Source organism: Wyeomyia smithii, chromosome 2 (assembly GCF_029784165.1).
Source record: "Wyeomyia smithii strain HCP4-BCI-WySm-NY-G18 chromosome 2, ASM2978416v1, whole genome shotgun sequence".
Classification (NCBI taxonomy): domain Eukaryota; kingdom Metazoa; phylum Arthropoda; class Insecta; order Diptera; family Culicidae; genus Wyeomyia; species Wyeomyia smithii.
In genome coordinates this window covers 175,808,799-175,828,099 of record NC_073695.1, presented here as the reverse complement: position 1 = coordinate 175,828,099, position 19,301 = coordinate 175,808,799, and the positions used below count along the sequence as shown (strand labels likewise).

Below are 19,301 nucleotides of genomic sequence, written 5' to 3'. Positions count from 1 at the left end.
AAATTGTTTTGGGAAAAACGCGTTTAAAGTTTCAATATGCTATGAAGCTTAAGAATCGCAATAATAAAACCCCTAATACTTTTTTTACCTTCAGTCAGCTATCCCTGCGCCGTAACGATGTCCTTCCTGGGCCTTATTTTCCTCTCCTTCCTTTGTTTTGTCTGATGTAAGGCTGCGCCTAGCCGCTTTCGCGATATCAGACATGCGATGCTCAGCGACTTTGACGCGGTTGGTGTCCGATCCCACGCAAAGCTCAAACTTTTCACTTATATTTAAGTACCTACTTCTGATTACAACTAACAGTTACAAATGACGTATACAACGAGAACGGCTGATCGACTAAAGAAAGGGAAATTGTAAGTAAACACGTGCTATAGAAACGCTGTAACGGTCGAAACTTGATGCAGCGACCTCTATGTTTCAAATTTGAATTACGATATCGATCATATGTAACTTCTACTAGTTTACAAAGCCTCGAAATTAAAAAAACAAGCATCGCCAAATAAACAAAAAATGTGATTTTGGAGCATGAAAGTTGTTCGGAAAAATTGATTCAACCGAATTTTGAATTTAGATCAGTACTTGGGCGATGTAGATTTTGATTCTAGGATAGTTTTAGCATGTTTAAGCCAATAAAAAATTTACCAAGAAAATTTTTTTGGTGAATATTACCCCTTAATATTTTTTGTCAACACAAAATCATGCATAAAATGCTGAATTATTTCGGCATTATTACAGATCGTTGCTGCATATAATTGTTTTTTATTTCTATAAATTATAAACCAACCTCATTATTTTTGTACTGCAAACAAGTAATGAAGTGTAGTGTCTACTTAAAAAGTTGATAAGCGCTCATAGAGAAGACGTGAAGACATTCCTTGTTTGTTAACTTTTGTCTGAGTTTGCCAAACTCAAAGTCATCCTAGAGGCGGATCAAAGGAACCGAAAATTGGTGTTTCCATGACACGCTTCACTTGAATGTAGTTGAGTTTCATCTGTAGCGATGCTCTCACGAAATGGCTAATAAACCTACAGAATAGCCAAATCAGTTTGCATTGGACTTAGAGCGGTTGAAATCCTTTAATTTGTTTGGCTGAAGTAAACGATAGCTGTAATGTTAAAGGCTCTAGGAGAAACTTTTTTGAAAAAAATCCGTTTCAAATCAAGCGCTGCTAAGAAAGCAGTTAGCACAGTTACGAAAAAATGAAGGAATCTCCATGCGAGCTCATTTTGTTGCAATTGATGCAACCCCGGCAATTCAACACCGCAGCATTGAAAATGGAAGATGGTGACTTGATAGCTCTAACCATACGTGAGATCCAGAATCTAGAGAAGAAGGACGATCAGGCAGCGGCTGTTGACTGAAGAGAGCAATGGACAGACCGCCAGAATTAGTGGAGTAATGCAGAGTTCGTCGGAGGTTTGAAGAAGCAGTAGAATAAGTTTTCCGGCAAGTGTCACAGCGGGGGGGGGCACATGCAGGAGAACTATCGTTTGAAGAAATCGGGAAGAAGTGCTATAGATGCAGTCATAAGAAGTCGCGGTCATAGTAAATAATGACCAGAAAAAATCTGAAACCGGGAATATCCAGTTCTGCCTAGACTCAGGATGCAGTGATCATCTGGTGAAGGATGCAACTCATACGTGATCCATGCGAAAGCTGAAAGACCCTTTCATAATTGATGTGGCCAAGAATGCCGTAGCACTGGTCGAAAAATATGGTGGAGCAATCAAAGGTATGTCTTACAAAGGAGGCTAGATTCGATTGGATCAAAGGTATGTCTTACAAAGGAGGCTAGATTCGATTGGATTCTACGAAATTGTTTTATGACGAAGCATTGCCGGTAGCCATTTAATGGTTTTAGAGAATATGTCACACGCCCGGCGGAGAGTGTCTACTCAGATCACTGAGATGTATCACGTTATTTTATATCGTTCACGATTGGACGCGTTTTGCTGTAATCTGCACCATCAAGCGCAAGTCGAAAGTGTTCCGATGTTTCAAGAATCATAAAGCAATAGCTATAACTCAGTGGCAGATAGAAGTCTCACCGTGGACCTATGCCGCGAAATTTTTTAAGTAACCACCTACTACGAGAGTCGAGGATATTCACTGCAAAACGGGGTAACTAAACGCCTGGTTGAAAAGCTAAGATCAATTCTCCTTCATTTAAAAGATGTTGTGGTTTGAAGCAGCCTTACAGCAACATACCTCCTGAAGAGTTGCCCTACGGTGACGTTGGCTGGAAACGTAACCCCTGCAGATAAATGCATAAACGTAAAACCAGGCCTTGACAAGATACGGATTTCCGGATGTAATACTATGACATGGATCCCGAGCCAACAGAGAAACAAAATTAAACGCCAAAAGCCAGAAAATGGTAATGATTGGCCACGCTTCGAATAGATACCAGCTTTAGGACAAATTAGCTAGCAAAATCGTTATTGCAATAGACGTTAAGTTCAACGAAGGTTGCTTCCCTCACACTGAGGCGGAAACAGTGGTTCGCAAATCAGTAAGTGGTTTCTTGTTTGAAGTCTACGGCCACAGTCTCGAGATAAAGCAAGATGTCCGTGGCATTGAATGCTGATGTGGCTGGAGTGATTTGGCGAGCCAGTTTGCTGCATGATGTTGGTGTTAAGATTACGCAACCGGTAACGATCTGTAAGAACAACCATAGTTGCATAGGAATTGTCCAAAACCTGACATCAAACACTATCTTATACGCGACCACATCGCAGCTGAAGGCATACAAGTGGAACCTATTTGAATCAACATGCAGTTGACGGCATCTTCGCCAAGGCGCTGGACGTTGCATGATTCAAACACCTACGGCGAACAATTAGGCTCCATAATCAAAAGAAGTGGCGAGGAGGCCTCGAGAAGTGGACAAGCGTACATGGAGAAGATTTTCAGTCAATTCCAATCAAGATCGTTCTTCGATGAACTGTTTTTCATTCGTCAAAGTCCGATATTATTTAACATTTTTTCATTTACCTGATAATTTTGAGAAATAGCAGTCTATAGAAAGACAGTCAACTAAAACTGCCGAGCGTTTAGGTTATCTTTATGTTTGGAGTTTTATTTAAATTTTTCGCCAACTCATTTGGCGCCCATCGCATCAATCCGCCCCTGCAAATACCCAAAGCAACTACACAACATTTCCTCTCTCAAAAATATTTTTAACAACTGTTAAACTGGTAATTCAAAAAATCAATACAACTGAGTTGTTGCAGCCAGTTGTTGCTCATAATCGACTTTTATTTATTATCGCATTTCATGTGGAACCATTTCAAATATTGCGGTTCCGCTCGTGAACCTAGAAATAGACGCTGGGCGCTAACTTAATTTTATCAATCAACAATAAAATTGTTCAGATAAACTGCTTCAAAACATAATCGGTGTTGCCAGAAATGTAAAAACCAGTTGTAATTTGACCTGATCTCAAACGCATTCTGGTCTAATACACTAAAATCATTCGGTTGCTTACTTGTTTTGTTTCTCGATAACGGATCCGTCATAGAAGTTTCACAATGAGCCATTATTCGATACTGAGATAAAGCCAGATGAATGGTAAATAAAATATTGCAGTGGTAATAGGTATTCGAACCACATATTGCGCGTTCGTCGCGCTCGTAATACTCACAACCGGATTTTTAGCATTAATGACTGACAACGTGCAGGGTATGACAGCTGCTAGTCTCTGTCAACAACAAATGCAGTAGTTCGTGTAAGGTGGTTCAACCAATAATTGACTCCTTTTTACCAATACCAGACAAATGTCAAAACACAGAGTTCCCGTACTTCCAGTATCCTTCAGTGATAGCGTAGAAGGCTAAGGTTTGATAACCTATTATAATTCGTGCTATCGATTAGAATAAAATAACTGAACCAACTATAGCAATCTGCACCTCGTACCTACCTACAGCAAAACCGGCGTTCTAAAGCTCATTCATAGATTGGTTAGTGCTTGTTCGCACAACTGAACGCTAACGTGTTTACGATTAAGTCAGAATTGTAAAGCTTTCCACGCGCGGTCACTCAGCATTACTGGAAAACATTTTCCGATTTCTCAGCACAATTAAACACAGCTGTTGCTAGAATTCTTTAAACAAAACCATTCCGAGATAGCAAGTACTATCACGCGAAAACGGTTAGCATGGTCCCCCAAACCGCTAGTTACTATGTTGACTTGCGTTCAATGGTAAGGTTAGGGAAAACAACCTGAAAACAATTATTATCTTTTTGTTGTGTTACAGTGTAAGCATTAATGCATCCATCAATCAATGCTTGCGGAAAAAATTAAACATGAAACGGTTACACTAGTACCTAAATTGTATTGAAATACAGGGCGCATCAAATAAACCATGATAACTTCTGTACGACAATCAACGTTTAGGTTAGGTTATAGTGTCGCATGGTTTCTCGTATTAGTATTCTTTCACGCGTGCCGTTTAAACCAAGTGGCGATTGACTGTTTACTGATCGAGGTGTTATGGACGTGTCAACAACTTGAATTAACTTTTTTTTTTGTTAGGGAATTAGAATTACGTTGTCCATTGATGTTAACTTTTGTAATATATATCTCAGTCAATTGCTATACGTGTCCCCTTGCAAAATACAATGACCACTATTGTTGAGTGATCAGGTACCTGCACCGACACGCTCCCAGTCAGGTGAAATATGGTTTATGAAGCCAATCACCTTCCCAGGATTCAAAGACCAAATCTCTTTGGGCTGTAAACAGCCACTGCCAAGAAACCTTGATCTGCGTTTAAATAATGCACCACAACTGCACAGCAGATATTCCGATGTCTCGCTTTCCATATTACAAAAGCGACAGATATCATCCTGAACCCGGCCAATGTTCTTTAAATGATATCTACTCGGACAGTGCCCCGTTACTAGGCCGACGTATGTACAAAGAGCTCTTTTGTTGAGCTCTAGGAATTAACTTTACTTGTGATAGTATTCCAACAATAAATACTACAGAACATAGAAGCGACCAGAGATACACATGCTTGTTTTATAGCCTCTATAACACTAACCAAGCGGATTGGGGATCAAACCAAGCGACGGTAATCTATGCATTAAAACGGCATCCAATTATCGCCAGATAATTTAATGGCGACGACTGATACGAGCGTGGCAATTTTCCGTTCTTATTGAAATTCTAATCAAACTCCAAGCCCGTGTCGCGTGGCCACAATTTGTAACAACATTTTACATAACATTAATTTAATTTACAGGTTCTAACTCTTTTAACATATTCCGTAACAATGCCAATCAGCTCATACAGCTCACAGCATGTTGACTATCCTAAACTTCATGAATCAACAATCCACCGATTAACTGTTGTTTCTGCCGATAAAAACGATAGACGCGACTATATATCTTAAACGCTTGATAAAAAAAGCGTTATAGCTAAGACACATTAATTATCCAAAGTTATCCAAACTTCAAACCAAAATGAAAAACAGCGCTAAAAATTTTTTTTTTTTATTTGGCTTTTAAATTTGCCATGTTGTGTTTTTTCCTATAACATAAAACGAATTTCGTATCAGTCAAAGCGATAATTGCAAAGTAAAAAGTACTGCTAAACTTAAATCAAAAGTTTCGTCGAAGCTATTTGAGATTCCTTAAAAGTACACAAACTCAGACTGGGACATTTGAGATTTAGTCTTGGTATTGCTGGGATGACCATCAAATCAGTTATCAGATTTGAATAGTTGGTTGAAAATCACTATCCTTTCCTGTCAAGGTGACCCCGAAAATGATGGTCCTACTCTCTGAAAAATTATTTAGTAATTAACTTGCAAAATAAAGAGGAAATACTCTCTAAACTGATATATATAAGAATATTTTCAAAGACCTTAACAGGTTTCTAATTAAGAAGGGTTATAAAGAACCAACATTTGTGTACAGCTATATGATTATGTAACTAGCGGGCCGGTAGAGCCAGCAATGCTGAGACTCCCTTCTACACCGCCTCAGGGTCGGCTCTCGTGTGTTGGTCAAATTAAACACTTGAACTTCGTCTCAAACAACTCTTTTATTTAGTCTGTCACTCCCACTTCCTTAGTCTGTATCTCCTACCTTGTCTCTTCACTTTCTTAGCATTCGGGGCTCCTTTTTCGACGTCTGCTTACGTTCTCCTCCCTAGCTTTGCCACTGCCTGAAGTCCGTTGCCACTCGCTTTCCCGGTGTCCCAGTTTGTCGTGGTGCTCCGAGGAACTGGCTAACTCCAGTAGGGATAACTAGCCATGTTAAAGAGCTGGTTCGTAGCAGCTTAGTCCTGAGGACATAATGAGGGGGGGGGGGGGTATTACAAAATGGTGTTTGGGCGTCGGTTGGAGGCTGGTTTTCTTCTAGAAGTTACGCACCTGATTGTTTTCCACGATGCCTTCACTTCACTTCCCAACTTCTCTTTTTCCATTTTATCTCAGCTTTAAACTTTTTAACCTTTCAGCAAACAATAGTTGCACTGTCGATTAGAGAAATCCAAATGATGGTTGGCGGTTGATTTTTGGCGCTCTACACCGGTTCACTCATTGATTCTGCCCCCATTTCTAGAGGTTTTTTTGGCATCCGTGGTTGTTTTACGGAGTGTGTCTCCTGGTGGCGACTAGGTGCATCTCGTCGACGTCTGACTTCTGAGATTACCGCTTTTAACTAATTCAAGGTTTACTTGACTCTTCTCTCATCGTTTTAATATTTATTCGCGTAAATCGCGGCACTCTTGGCTTATCGGCATTTTCACCTATTACAGTTATTATTCGTAGCACAGCCACACAAAATACATCCAAAAATAATAAAACTTTTTCCAATCGTTTCTAACTTTTACAGATCAATAGTAGTAATTTTTACTGATTGCTGTATATTCTAATCGGAAGGGAAAGAAAACAAACATCTGCTCGTCTACATAGGATGGTAGAAGGTGAAAACGATTCCAGTAATTCAAAGTGTGAGTACCAACTGATTGTAGAAGCTGTATTAGAGTGTACTCTAAAATATATGGAGGAATGACTCTCGAAATTTGAACATTCATTCGTTGTAGATACTTTAAACAAATACAGTCGAATCCCTTTATAGCGACATCGCAAGGGACTGTCGTTATAGCGAAATGTCGCAATAATACGAAGAATGTTTGCATATGTAGAACAGAAGGTACCGTTGAGAATGTCGTTATAGATTCAGCAATGTCGTTATAGAGAGATTCGACTGTACTATTGTCGCAATAAAGAATGACAAGTATTAATTTTGGTATGCCGTTGTAGAGGAAGGTCGTGATAGCGGAATGTCGCAATAAAACGAAGAATTTAGTATAAAACATAAGGGACTGTTGAGAATGTCGCTATAGCGAGATTTGTCACTATAAAAAGTGTCGTTATAGAGGGATTTGACTGTAACTCATTAACCCTTGCAGATATCGATGTAAAGGACGACAGAGTAGCAAACGGCGTCGGTTCCAACGAGCATCCGCATAGCGTCGTAGTTCCGCTGGAGAAAATAAGCAAAGCGGATCACATCCACCAAACTGGACTTCAGATTGCCGCCTCGAAGCAACAGGACAAGTCGTCGCTCGATCCGGAGCGAGGCTACTCCGGCAAGGCTGACTTCGAGCAGGCGATAGAACTTACTGGTTATGGCAGATTTCACTACATCCTACTAGCAATATGTGGTCTCGTAAGTACCAGCGAGGAGATGGATGTCATCTCGATGTCCTTCATCCTACCATCGGCCCAGTGCGATCTCGACCTGAATACTCAGTCCAAAGGATGGCTCAATTCGATTATCTTCATTGGCATGATGGTTGGAGCCTATGTCTGGGGAAGCGTTGCCGACTCGCTGGGTAGAAAAAAAGTCCTGATCGTCATCTCGGTTATGAATGCACTTTGTATCGTAGCATCTTCCTTCTCGCAGACATACGAAGTATTTATGGTATTCCGTTTCCTCAATGGTGCAGCGTAAGTTACTGATTACATTTTCTGGGACAGTTTTATAAATTATTTTTATGTTACAGGCTGGGTGGCAGTGGACCGGTTATATGGTCCTACTTTGCAGAGTTCCAACCGAAAGCAAAACGAGGTTCCATGCTTAGTTTCATGGCTGCTTTCTGGACTATTGGAAATCTACTCGTTGCTGGTTTAGCTTGGCTTATTATCCCAACCAGTAAGTTTAGCTAAAAAAATACCGTTAGTTATATGCTCATTGATTTGATTCGTATTTTTTGTTATGTAGGTATCGGTATCTACACTCCTACCTTCACCTTCAACTCCTGGCGTATCTTCCTTATGGTGTGCTCTATTCCGTCATTCATTGTGGCAGCGCTTCTTCTTTATCTACCAGAATCTCCCAAGTTCCTTATTTCTCAGGGTAAAACAGATAAAGCTATGGCCATCTTCAGAGGCATCTACGTAACAAACACAGGAAAGTCACCTGACCTGTATCCCGTCAAAGAAATTCTCATTGACGAAAAGCTCAGAAATGAATTGGAAGAAGTGAAAAAACCTATCAAAAACAAGTACAAACGAATGCTGTATAACATCATGGACAACAGCAAACAGTTATTCGTCTCACCGATTCTCAAGTTTACCACAATCTCTATTACGATCAACTTCACGTTCCATATCGGTTACTATGGTCTTATGATGTGGTTCCCGGAGCTTTTCAATCGTTTCGATGAATACCTAAGAGCCCATCCAGATGTGGAAAGCGCCTCGGTGTGCCAAGTGACAGACTATGTTGTTCAAGAAGGATCACATTCCGATACTGGCGTTTGCTCAGCGTCCATCCCAAGTACGGTATTTATGGAGTCACTTATCACTGTCGCCGCAGCGCTTCCAGCCAACATAATCGCCGTTCTGGGCATGGATAAACTAGGCAGAAAGTTCTTCCTGGTATTCAGCACCATGGCAGCTGGTTTCTGTTCTGCCTCAATGTATTTCGTCACTAATAAGACCCAAAATCTAGCCGTATCGGCCGTTTTCAGTGGCGTCATTTCGATGGGTAATGCGTCATTGGACTGTTTAATAACTGAAGTCTTTCCAACGAATTTAAGGTAGGATTACAAAATATTGAATTTATTGTGATATCTCAGTACTCATACTTCTTTTATTTTAGAGCTACGGGTGTGGCTATATCAATGGTAGCAGCTCGGCTTGGCGGTATCATCGGCAACGTCGTAATTGCAACACTATTGGATATGTACTGTCCGGCTCCAACGTTTATCGTGGCTGCTTTGCTGGCTGGAGGCGGCCTGATGTGCCTGTTCTTGCCCAATACCACTAGGACCGCTTTGTCCTAAACATAAAACCCGCCATAGAAATGAAAATCAATCTTTCAAATAATTTGAAACACCCGATTATCTTGAAATAGCCTTATTAGAATTTGGTTATAATATCAAAGCCTTTTACAAGTTTTTCTACAAGAAAATATTTCAGTTAAACCTAACCTCAACCACTAGTTTCTACATGTTATTATGTAAAATATTTGTATCACTGTATAGTTATTAACATAGAGCAATATAACTTAACTTAAAAATGTTGAGAAATATTTTTAATTTACAAGAAAAATAAATGTTGCAATGTTTAAACTAGAATATTTTTTTCAAGAAATTTGTAATATTCGAGCTCCAAAACTAGCACACTATATTTTTTTTAAGAGGGGGATTTGTTAGTAGCTTAAGTATTTATGATAAATATTAGTAAATAATGAGTATGTGTGTCCAATCACAAATGGTGACTTCTCAACACTGTTAGTAATTTTTAATTTTAATTGTTAGGATTTGTTTGCTTTCGCAATTAGGACTTATCATTCGTAGGGATTTAAACCTACTTGTCAAGAAAGTAAGGAAACTTACAACTAACTTAAATGCTAACTTATTGGCTATAAAGAGAGCTTATCGTAGCAATTGAGGATTGCAACGATTTTTGTCGAAAATTGTTAATAATTTTATTTGACATAGCTTCTAATGGTTCAACACCAGTAAGTCTATGTAATTCGAGTGTACTAAACCAAGGAGGACGCTTCAAAATCATTTTCAGAATTTTATTCTGAATCCTTTAGAGGGTTTTCTTCCTTGTTGAACAGCAACTTGACCCGATCGGTACAGCATAAAGCATTGCTGGTCTAAAAATTTGTTTGTAAATCAAAAGTTTGTTCTTTAAACAAAGTTTAGAATTCCTGTTAATGAGAGGATATAAACATCTCGTATATTTGATGCACTTGGCTTGTATACTCTCAATGTGCTCTTCGAAAATAAGTTTTTTATCATAAATTAGTCCCAAGTACTTAACCTTGTCGGACCAACTTGAAATAACCCCATTCATCTTGACAACGTGATTATAGTTTGGCTTGAGGAAAGAAGCCCTAGGCTTATGAGGAAAAATTATCATTTGAGTTTTAGAAGCATTGGGAGAGATTTTCCACTTTTGCAAGTAGGAAGAAAAAATATCTAAACTTTTCTGCAATCGACTGCAAATGACACGAAGGCTTTTTCCTTTTACGGAAATGCTTGTGTCATCGCAGAACAATGATTTTGTGCATCCTGGAGGCAAATCAGGAAGATCTGAAGTGAATATGTTATACAGGACTGGGCCCAAGACAGAACCTTGAGGCACACCTGCTCTGACAGGAAATCTATCAGATTTTGAATTCTGATAGACAACCTGCAGAGTTCGATCAGTAAGATAATTTTTCAAAATTTTGATTAGGAAAATTGGAAAATGAAATGTTTGCCAAACCTTTATGCCAAACACTGTCGAATGCTTCTTCTATGTCTAGAAGAGCAGCTCCAGTGGAATAACCTTCAGATTTGTTAGCTTGTATCATATTAGTAACTCTGAGCAATTGATGAGTTGTGGAATGCCCATGGCGAAATCCAAACTGTTCACTTGCAAAAATTGAGTTTTCGTTGATGTGTGACATCATTCGGTTAAGAATAATTCTCTCAAACAGTTTACTTATTGAAGAAAGCAAACTGATTGGTCGGTAACTTGAAACTTCAGCTGGGTTCTTATCCGGTTTCAAAATTGGAGTAATTTTTGCATTTTTCCATAATTTTGGAAAATATGCAATTTTGAAGCAGCAATTGAAAATTTTCACTAAAAATTCCATTGTGCTCTCAGATAGATGTTTGATTAGTATATTAAAGATTCCATCGTCACCAGGTGCTTTCATATTTTTGAAATTTTTAATAATTGATTTAATCTCATTCAAGTTAGTTTCAATTAGTTCTGCAGGTAAAAAATTCTGGGAAGAAATTAAATCAAATTGACGTGTGACTTCATTTTCAATTGGACTCACAAATTTCGAGTTTGAGTTATGAACACTCTCAAACTGCTGAGCAAGTCTTTGAGCCTTTGGTCATTGGATACAAGAAAACGTTCACCATCTTTTAAAACTGGAATAGGCTTTGAAGGTTTCTTAAGAATCTTCGACAGCTTCCAAAATGGTTTTGAATATGGTTTCAATTTTTCAACTTGAGTCTCAAAATTTTGATTTCTCAGAAGAGTAAATCTATGTTTAATCTCTTTCTGTAAATCTTTATAAATAGTTTTGAAAACAGGGTCACGAGAACGTTGATATTGAAGTCTGCGGACATTTTTCAAACGAATTAGAAGTTGAAGATTTTCGTCAATTATTGGTGAATCAAATTTCACTTGAGCCTTTGAAACAGAATAATTCCTGGCATCAACAATTGCACATTTTAATGCTTCCAAAGCGGAATCAATATTCACTTCGTTTTGCAAATCAAGCTCATCATTGAAATTTCTCTCAATACGAGTTTTGTATCTTTCCCAATTAGCCTTGTTATAATTAAAAACAGAGCTCATAGGGTTTAAAACTGATTCATGTGATAAAGTAAAAGTTATTGGAAGATGGTCAGAATCGAAGTCAGCGTGTGTGATCAAATCACTACATACGTGACTTTGATCTGTTAGCACCAAATCAAATGTTGAAGGGTTTCTTACAGAAGAAAAGCATGTAGGACTATTCGGAGACAAAATAGAATAGTATCCTGAAGAACAATCATTGAATAAAATTTTGCCATTGGAATTACTTTGAGAATTATTCCATGATCGATGTTTAGCGTTAAAATCGCCGATTATAAAAAATGTCGAACTATTTCTGGTGAGTTTTTGTAAATCACCTTTAAAATAATTTTTGTGCTCGCGTGTGCATTGAAACGGTAAATATGCTGCGGCAATAAATAAAATTCCAATTTCAGTTTGAACTTCAATTCCCAAAGTTTCAATAACTTTCGTCTCAAAATGGGGAAGAGCACGATGTTTTATTCGGCGATGAATAACAATTGCAACTCCACCGCCGGAACCCTGAATCCTATCATATCTATGAACCACGTAACTGGGATCATATTTTAATTTTATGTTAGGTTTCAAAAATGTTTCAGTAACAATTGCAATATGAACATTATTTACTGTTGAAAAATTAAAAAGCTCATTCTCATTGGCCTTCAATGAGCGAGCATTCCAATTTAAAATTTTGATCGGTTTATTTAAAATCATTGCTAAATTTTAAATAAGAAACAATTTTAATTGTAAAATTTGTACTGCAACATGGCGTCATGAACGCCATCGAACATTGCCTGTTGCAGAAAAGAAAGTTTACCTGCCGTAATAGGCCCCAGGCAGTTGACATTAGAAAAAATATTTTCGGTAGTAATATTAGCTGGGGTAATAAGTGTACAACTATTTTCTAGCGTATTTTGCTTACCCATATTAACGGTCATTTTCGAACTACCAACATTAGGCGGTAGAATGTTCGAACTACCTGTAACCTGTGCATATGTTAAACGGGTATGCAAAGTAGGTAAACTATGCGTCACTGGTACGCTTGGAGAATTTTGTTTTGTAGTTTGTTTTGAATTTTGTTTACCTTGCCTTGCCTTAACAATTGCTAAACGGGCTGAGCATTGATAAAAATTCGACATATGGTTGCCGTTACAATTCGCACAGCGAAAATTTTTTACTCTCTTTCACAGGACATGTGTCCTTTTTGTGAGAAGAGTCTCCAAAAATGAGGCATTTTTGGTCCATGTTACAAAATTTTGAACCATGGCCATAACGTTGGCAAACACGGCATTGGGTGATATGCTTTTTACCTCCGCCAAACTTCCCATATAATTCCCATTTTACACGCACGTTATATAAAGCATGTGCTTTTTCAAAAAAATTTAAGTTATTAACCTCACTGCGGTTAAAATGAATTAAATAATTTACAAGGGAAATTCCAGTTCGATGACTGTTTTCGCCTCGTGATTTTTGTTTCATCAGAATTACTTGGGTAGGGGCTATGCCAAGTAATTCTGTTAAAGTTAGTTTGATCTCATCAACGGTTTGATCGTTGGTGAGACCTTTTAATACGACCTTGAACGGCTTGGCGCTCTTAGTGTCATATGTAAAAAATTTATACATCTTTTCAGTTAAATACTGAATAAGACGATTCCAATCTTTCAATGTTTGGGTCAGTAAACGGCATTCGCCTCTTCGGCCAATTTGATAAGTAACTTTGACGTCGGAGAGAAACGTAGAAAGTTCTCTTTCAAAAATATTAAATTCAGAAGCAATAGTTACCACAATAGGTGGAACTTTCTCCTTTTTACAGAAATTTCACTTTGAATAGTTTTACTTTCAAACATTTCAATTTCGCCGGCTTCTTGCTCAGGCAGAATATCATATAAATTTTCACTGCATAAGCTAGTATCAGAAAGAGATGCCTCTCTTTTCCTCCCCGTAGCGATGCGTGGTTTCTTTTTTCGTCCTGCCATTTCAGGTGATACGAAAAAAGTTCAAAAATAATATCAAATTGCAAGTATTGAGAAAGAAAGAAATAGGTAGTCTTGAGAAAGACTGATGTAAGTTAACTTCCAGGTAATCTTTAAAAGACACACTGACAAAACACAAACTTTGAAGTTATAGGCAGTCAAAGACCAGTCCACAAGCAACCGAAAACACGTCTGACCTGTAGGACAGTTCAAGACGCACTGACACACACACACACTATAACGTTTTCCATACAAGCAAGCGGACAATAATACAGTCAAATCCCTTTATAGCGACATCGCAAGGGACTGTCGTTATAGCGAAATGTCGCAATAATACGAAGAATGTTTGCGTATGTAGAACAGAACTTATAGAGAGATTCGACTGTACTATTGTCGCAATAAAGAATGACAAGTATTAGTTTTGGTATGCCGTTATAGAGGAAGGTCGTGACAGCGAAATGTCGCGATAAAATGAAGAATTTTAGTATAAAACAGAAGGGACTCTTGAGAATGTCGCTATAGCGAGATTTGTCACTATAAAAATATCATTATAGAGGGATTCGACTGTATTTACATCATATTTTTAATGCTTTTGATTTTTTTTTTTTACTTACTGTAATCAAACTTAGTTTGCTAAGCTAGATAGCATCGCAGGACTATACGCTCAAAAACTCCGAGCACTCATCGATCAGCCTACTTCAGCGTCCATGCTTCATGTCCGTAGAGGGTCACCGGGAAAATCAGTGCTCACCAGCTGTCCGAACCAGAGCTGCGGAAAGTCAATATCATACTACTGATATTACGCCAAAATGATGCAACACAAGAATCAGCCAACTACGATGCATGGTTCATTACAAAAGAGTTTGCGATGTTATAATGATTCTCTTAGCGTCAACTCTCACTCTCATTTTTTTCTTGCTATCTTTCTCGATCATTCGGGTATGGCTGTACTGAGATTGAACCAGCAGAAATATCAAGTTCATTTTGACAGCATGATGTTATGAGGAAAGCAAACATCAAATCAATGATTTTTCTTCAATTGATATGTATGATATTGATATATAGTCGGCGTGCGATCAAACCGAATTAAGCGCCGTTTTCTCAGATTGAGTTATTGACACCCAGTGGATATGAGAAGTAAGAATCTATCTATTATGAAGTAACGAAATCGTTTGAGCATTTGATAACGATATTATAACAAAAATTCTCTGTAACAGCTTGTACACAGCAATTGCGGCGGTAAATGTTTTTAGAAGCTTGGTTCGGGTTGACTGCACGCCGACTAAAAGCATTGTCAATAAACAACTATTACTTCGTTTTGTAACTGAGCGTATTTTAGTTTGGTGCTTTTTCATAACACCAATTGTTATAGAAAGAAATCTATTAATATTTTTCAAATGATCTCATATCTGAAAAATAATATTGCATTTTTATTTGTTTTTTGACAGCATGAGTTTATTAATTTGATTCTTGAATATTGTGCTTGTTGTAGGTTAAACTAAAGACAGTAGGGGTCTTCACATCGAGCTCGTATAAGAATACCCAGCCGTAAACTGTGTATCTTCCATTACTCGTCAATGGAGGTGAGTATTTTTACGGCTGGGTATTTGTTTACGAGCTCGACATGAATACCCATAGTGTTAGTTCGCGGCAAAAAATGAATCGCGGGTGGCAAAACAGAAAACTTTAAAATATGTATGGGTATGTATATTTATATACAGATCCTGTTAAATTTTGGCACGGTTCAACTTTGAAACTGTTCAATTTCGGTTCGGAACGGTTTTGCTTTTCTCCTAGTTTTCATTCATATTTTCTTGCAACGAAGAGGATGGCCGGAGTTAATCGACTGGTTTCGGATATATGGCCGGAATATGTTTCAGTAACATGGTAACGATGATCAAAGCAGTGCTTAGAAGTGCTTAAAATCCTACCATGCCTCTCATTGAAAAATGTAAAAATGCGGACCTGTTTGAAATTATAAACCTAGTTCATTGGTGGCCATATCTTGAGTTGGGATCGTCACGGACCGCAAAGCAGATCAAATTTAAAAAATCCTGATAGCAACAAACTTCAAGCTGGCACTGACATAATCACGCTACTGAAACGATTTTTGATATTCCAAAAATCACCTTGATTTGCATTGCAGTGACATTCCCGAGTGAACTCTGTATATTCACGACGATTGACAATGAGAACCCGAAAATGGCAACAAGAGAGACAAAATATTGAATCACTTGTCGGATCTCCACGCTTACTGTGATGGTTGCTGGCTATTCATGAGAGAAAGAAACGAGTGTGATGATATTTTCTCTCTCGTCATAGTCAGCATGTTGCTTGGATTAACCGCAGCTCTGGTCCGAACACATTATTCCGATCTCTCCAGTGTCATACGACTAACCTTAATTAGTTAGATGTTGGGTGTGTGTATGTTATACCCCGGAGCTTATCGGGGATCTTTCGAAAAGTGCACATTTGATTCCTCGTGGAACGCGCCTGTCTAAAATCAGCCTGGTATTCGATGACAAAGGATTCCGTTAACGGTCTCAATACCCTTCTCGTAAATTAAGCATAAAGGGCTATTCCCACTGCTTCCGTTCCGGGACCGGGCCGGGACCGGGCCGTGGCTGTTCCGCGTGTCGTCCGGGCTCGTTTGAGATTGATTGCATGCGTTCTTATGAACGCATTCACACCGACGCGCCGTGCCCAAACCGGGGCAGCGTTGAGTTGCCGTTGTGCTGCCGCAGTGCGAGAGAAAAACTATCGTTGCCGACGATACTTTTTGTTGGCCGGAGAGTGCACGGAAGCCACTCGGGTGGATGCGTGTATGTTGTAGTGACAAATTTCGCGCGGAGTGAGCTGCGGTATGAAAAAAAGAGAAAGACGTTCTTTCACATACACACATCAACATTTCTCAGCCAGAGCGCAGCGCAGGCACGGTTCAAGCACGGCGCAGTGTGAATGCATGAAAAGTCCCGGACGAGCCCGGTCCCGGCCCGGTCCCGGAACGGAAGCAGTGGGAATAGCCCTTAAGAGGCCTTCCAACCAGTCGTTCGGAATTCTCTTATACACCCATATCCTCAGAATAATCGCATAGTACAGACGCTCGCTTCCCGCGTCTAGAAGTTCGGCCGGGATACCATCCTTCCCAGGGGCCTGTGCTCCTACCTACGGTGGACTCTATTTTCGACAGCTCTTGCCTCCCTGTATCTCTCTAATCAGACACGTAACCGAAGTGAGCATATGGTTGGTATGGTTCTTCTCGTTCGTCGCTCTCTGGCAATCGGCATCAAACCAGCCGTTACGCTGTCTTCCGTGCGTCGTACCTACCACCTCCCTCACAGTCGTTATTATGGCACTGTGAATACTACCCCACAGCCCATTTATAACTTCCGCTCATTCCTACTGTTGTTTTGCGATCCGTTGATACATCTGGTGTATTGTTCTGCGTGATCGATCAGTTCAGTACGTGGTCGATCTGGGAGCAGGCTTCTCCATTTGAATCCCTTCTGGTGTATTTCCGAATATTCAAACATGGAAAAAAGAAGCACATATGGCCATTCCATGCCGACGATCCGTTCCGCTGCTTTGCCGCCACTGTAGTAGATGTGGTACTTGAAAAAAGTATGTGCAACTACTGTCGGAATTGCCTTTCTCCGAATTTGGCCACCGTACCTCCTGAATTTCTGCGATTTCGACTCCCTGCAGCTGTAGCTCTCGAGCAAGCAAACAAGCACGCGTCATTTCATTGAAAGAACAGACGTTACAAAAACCCAATTTTCAATCGTTTACCGTTTTCTGTTGGTTCGTAGCCTAGTTCTTCACCAATTCATCCGTTCCGTATTTTTAATTTCGTTGCGGGATACAGCATTACATTCTCATGGACCGCTCCGGGAGATCAGATGCACCGGGTTTTTTTGGGCTGAGATGCCAATGACGGCGTCGACTCGTTTTTATTTATTTATTTATTTATTTTTCTCCAATAATTTATCTGACCAGGGTCCTAATAAATATAACAATGTTCGAGTGTCAAGTTAATAAAATGTTCGCTCTTTTTACTTTCTGCACGAATTTATCCAAGGGTTCGTCGAAGTCGAATAGATGTTCAACACGAGTAAAAGTTCGAATACAGGCGGTTATGGGCTCATTATGGCCAAACGATGTACGATGGTATGGGGTCTGCAGAAATCCAATTGAACGCAAAGCGCATTGTGAAGCTCTAAAGTTCACAAGAGACAAAAGCTTCGGTGAGTCGATTTCTCCACAGAGCAGTTTGGCTATGAACACTGCTTGATGCAATCTCCGGCGGTGCTCGAGAGTATCCATACCAATCAAGCGGCAGCGGTCTAGATACGGTGGTAAGTTAGCGAAATCACGCCAAGGAAGCTCCCGTAATGCAATGCGGATGAATCGTTTCTGGATGCGCTCAATCCGCAGGTTCCAAGTTAGCTGATAGGGAAACCAAACCAGGTTACAATTCTCAATCAATGGACGTACTAATGAACAGTACAGGGCTTTTAAGCAGTGTGGATCTTTAAAATCGCGGGCGACTTTACAAATGATGCCGAGCTGGCGTGTAGCTTTGAAATCATCGTAGCGTGATGCAGGTGGAATGTAAGTCTACTGTCAAGTAGAACACCAAGGTCCTTTACATGATCGACCCTCTTCAGTTCCAAACCGTCGATGCGATAGTCGAAGAGAATCGGTTTTGGGATACGATGGAAAGTTATAACTTCGCATTTAGAAATACTAACCACGAGCCAGTTCTTTCGACACCAGAAGGAAAACACATCCAAAAATTCTTGCAAACGGCGGCAGTCTTCAATAGCCCGAACTTCCAAAAACAATTTCAAATCATCTGCATACACCAGCTTGCAACCGTCACCTAGCAGCAGTGTTACGTCATTGAAAAACAGTGCAAATAACAAGGGCCCCATGTTGCTTCCTTGAGGAACTCCTGACTTGTTGGTGAATTGCGATGATATACTTGAACCGAGTTTTACCCGTAGAACCCTTCCACGAAGATATGAGCTAAGCCATTCAACGAACTGATGCAAAGCACCTAAGCGCGAGATTTTACACAAGAGTATTGTATGATCCAAACGATCGAAAGCTGCTTTGATATCGGTGTAAATCGCGTCTACCTGAGCTTTCTGTTCCATCTGCGAAATACACGATGAAGTGAACTCTAAAAAATTGGTGCAAACAGAGCGGCCCGGCATAAATCCATGCTGAGTGGTGGAGATATAGTGCTTAGTGCGGGAATGGAGGAGTCATTAGGGAAAATAATAGTGTGGTAGCACACACTTAAAATAAAACACCGAATTCGGTAAAATTTTACCGGAATCTCAACAGCTGAACGTTCGGTGTTTCCGGAAATTACCGAACAGTTTGTGAAACCACCAACCGAGTGGTCGGAAATTTTCGCAGCTTCTTGGTAATGTTCCAAACCAAGCAGCCAGTAAAATTTACCGAAAAAAACTTTAAAAATGAACGAAAATACCAAACGCACCT

At 39.6% G+C, this 19,301-nt stretch overlaps 1 protein-coding gene across 4 annotated transcripts in view; it reads left to right on the top strand.

Moving 5' to 3' along the window:
* The window catches only part of LOC129722494 (synaptic vesicle glycoprotein 2C-like), an 86,322-nt gene extending 76,720 nt beyond the window's left edge, over window positions 1–9,602 (top strand). For all 4 annotated transcript variants that reach the window (XM_055675954.1, XM_055675949.1, XM_055675952.1 and 1 more), the window contains exons 2-6: window positions 6,848–6,965; window positions 7,428–7,968; window positions 8,025–8,173; window positions 8,243–9,062; window positions 9,125–9,602. In XM_055675954.1, coding sequence (XP_055531929.1) covers window positions 6,929–6,965; window positions 7,428–7,968; window positions 8,025–8,173; window positions 8,243–9,062; window positions 9,125–9,308 — 1,731 coding nt within the window. In that variant the 5' untranslated portion in view covers window positions 6,848–6,928 and the 3' untranslated portion in view covers window positions 9,309–9,602. The remainder of the gene's footprint in view (window positions 1–6,847; window positions 6,966–7,427; window positions 7,969–8,024; window positions 8,174–8,242; window positions 9,063–9,124) is intronic.
* Window positions 9,603–19,301: the final 9,699 nt, after the last annotated feature.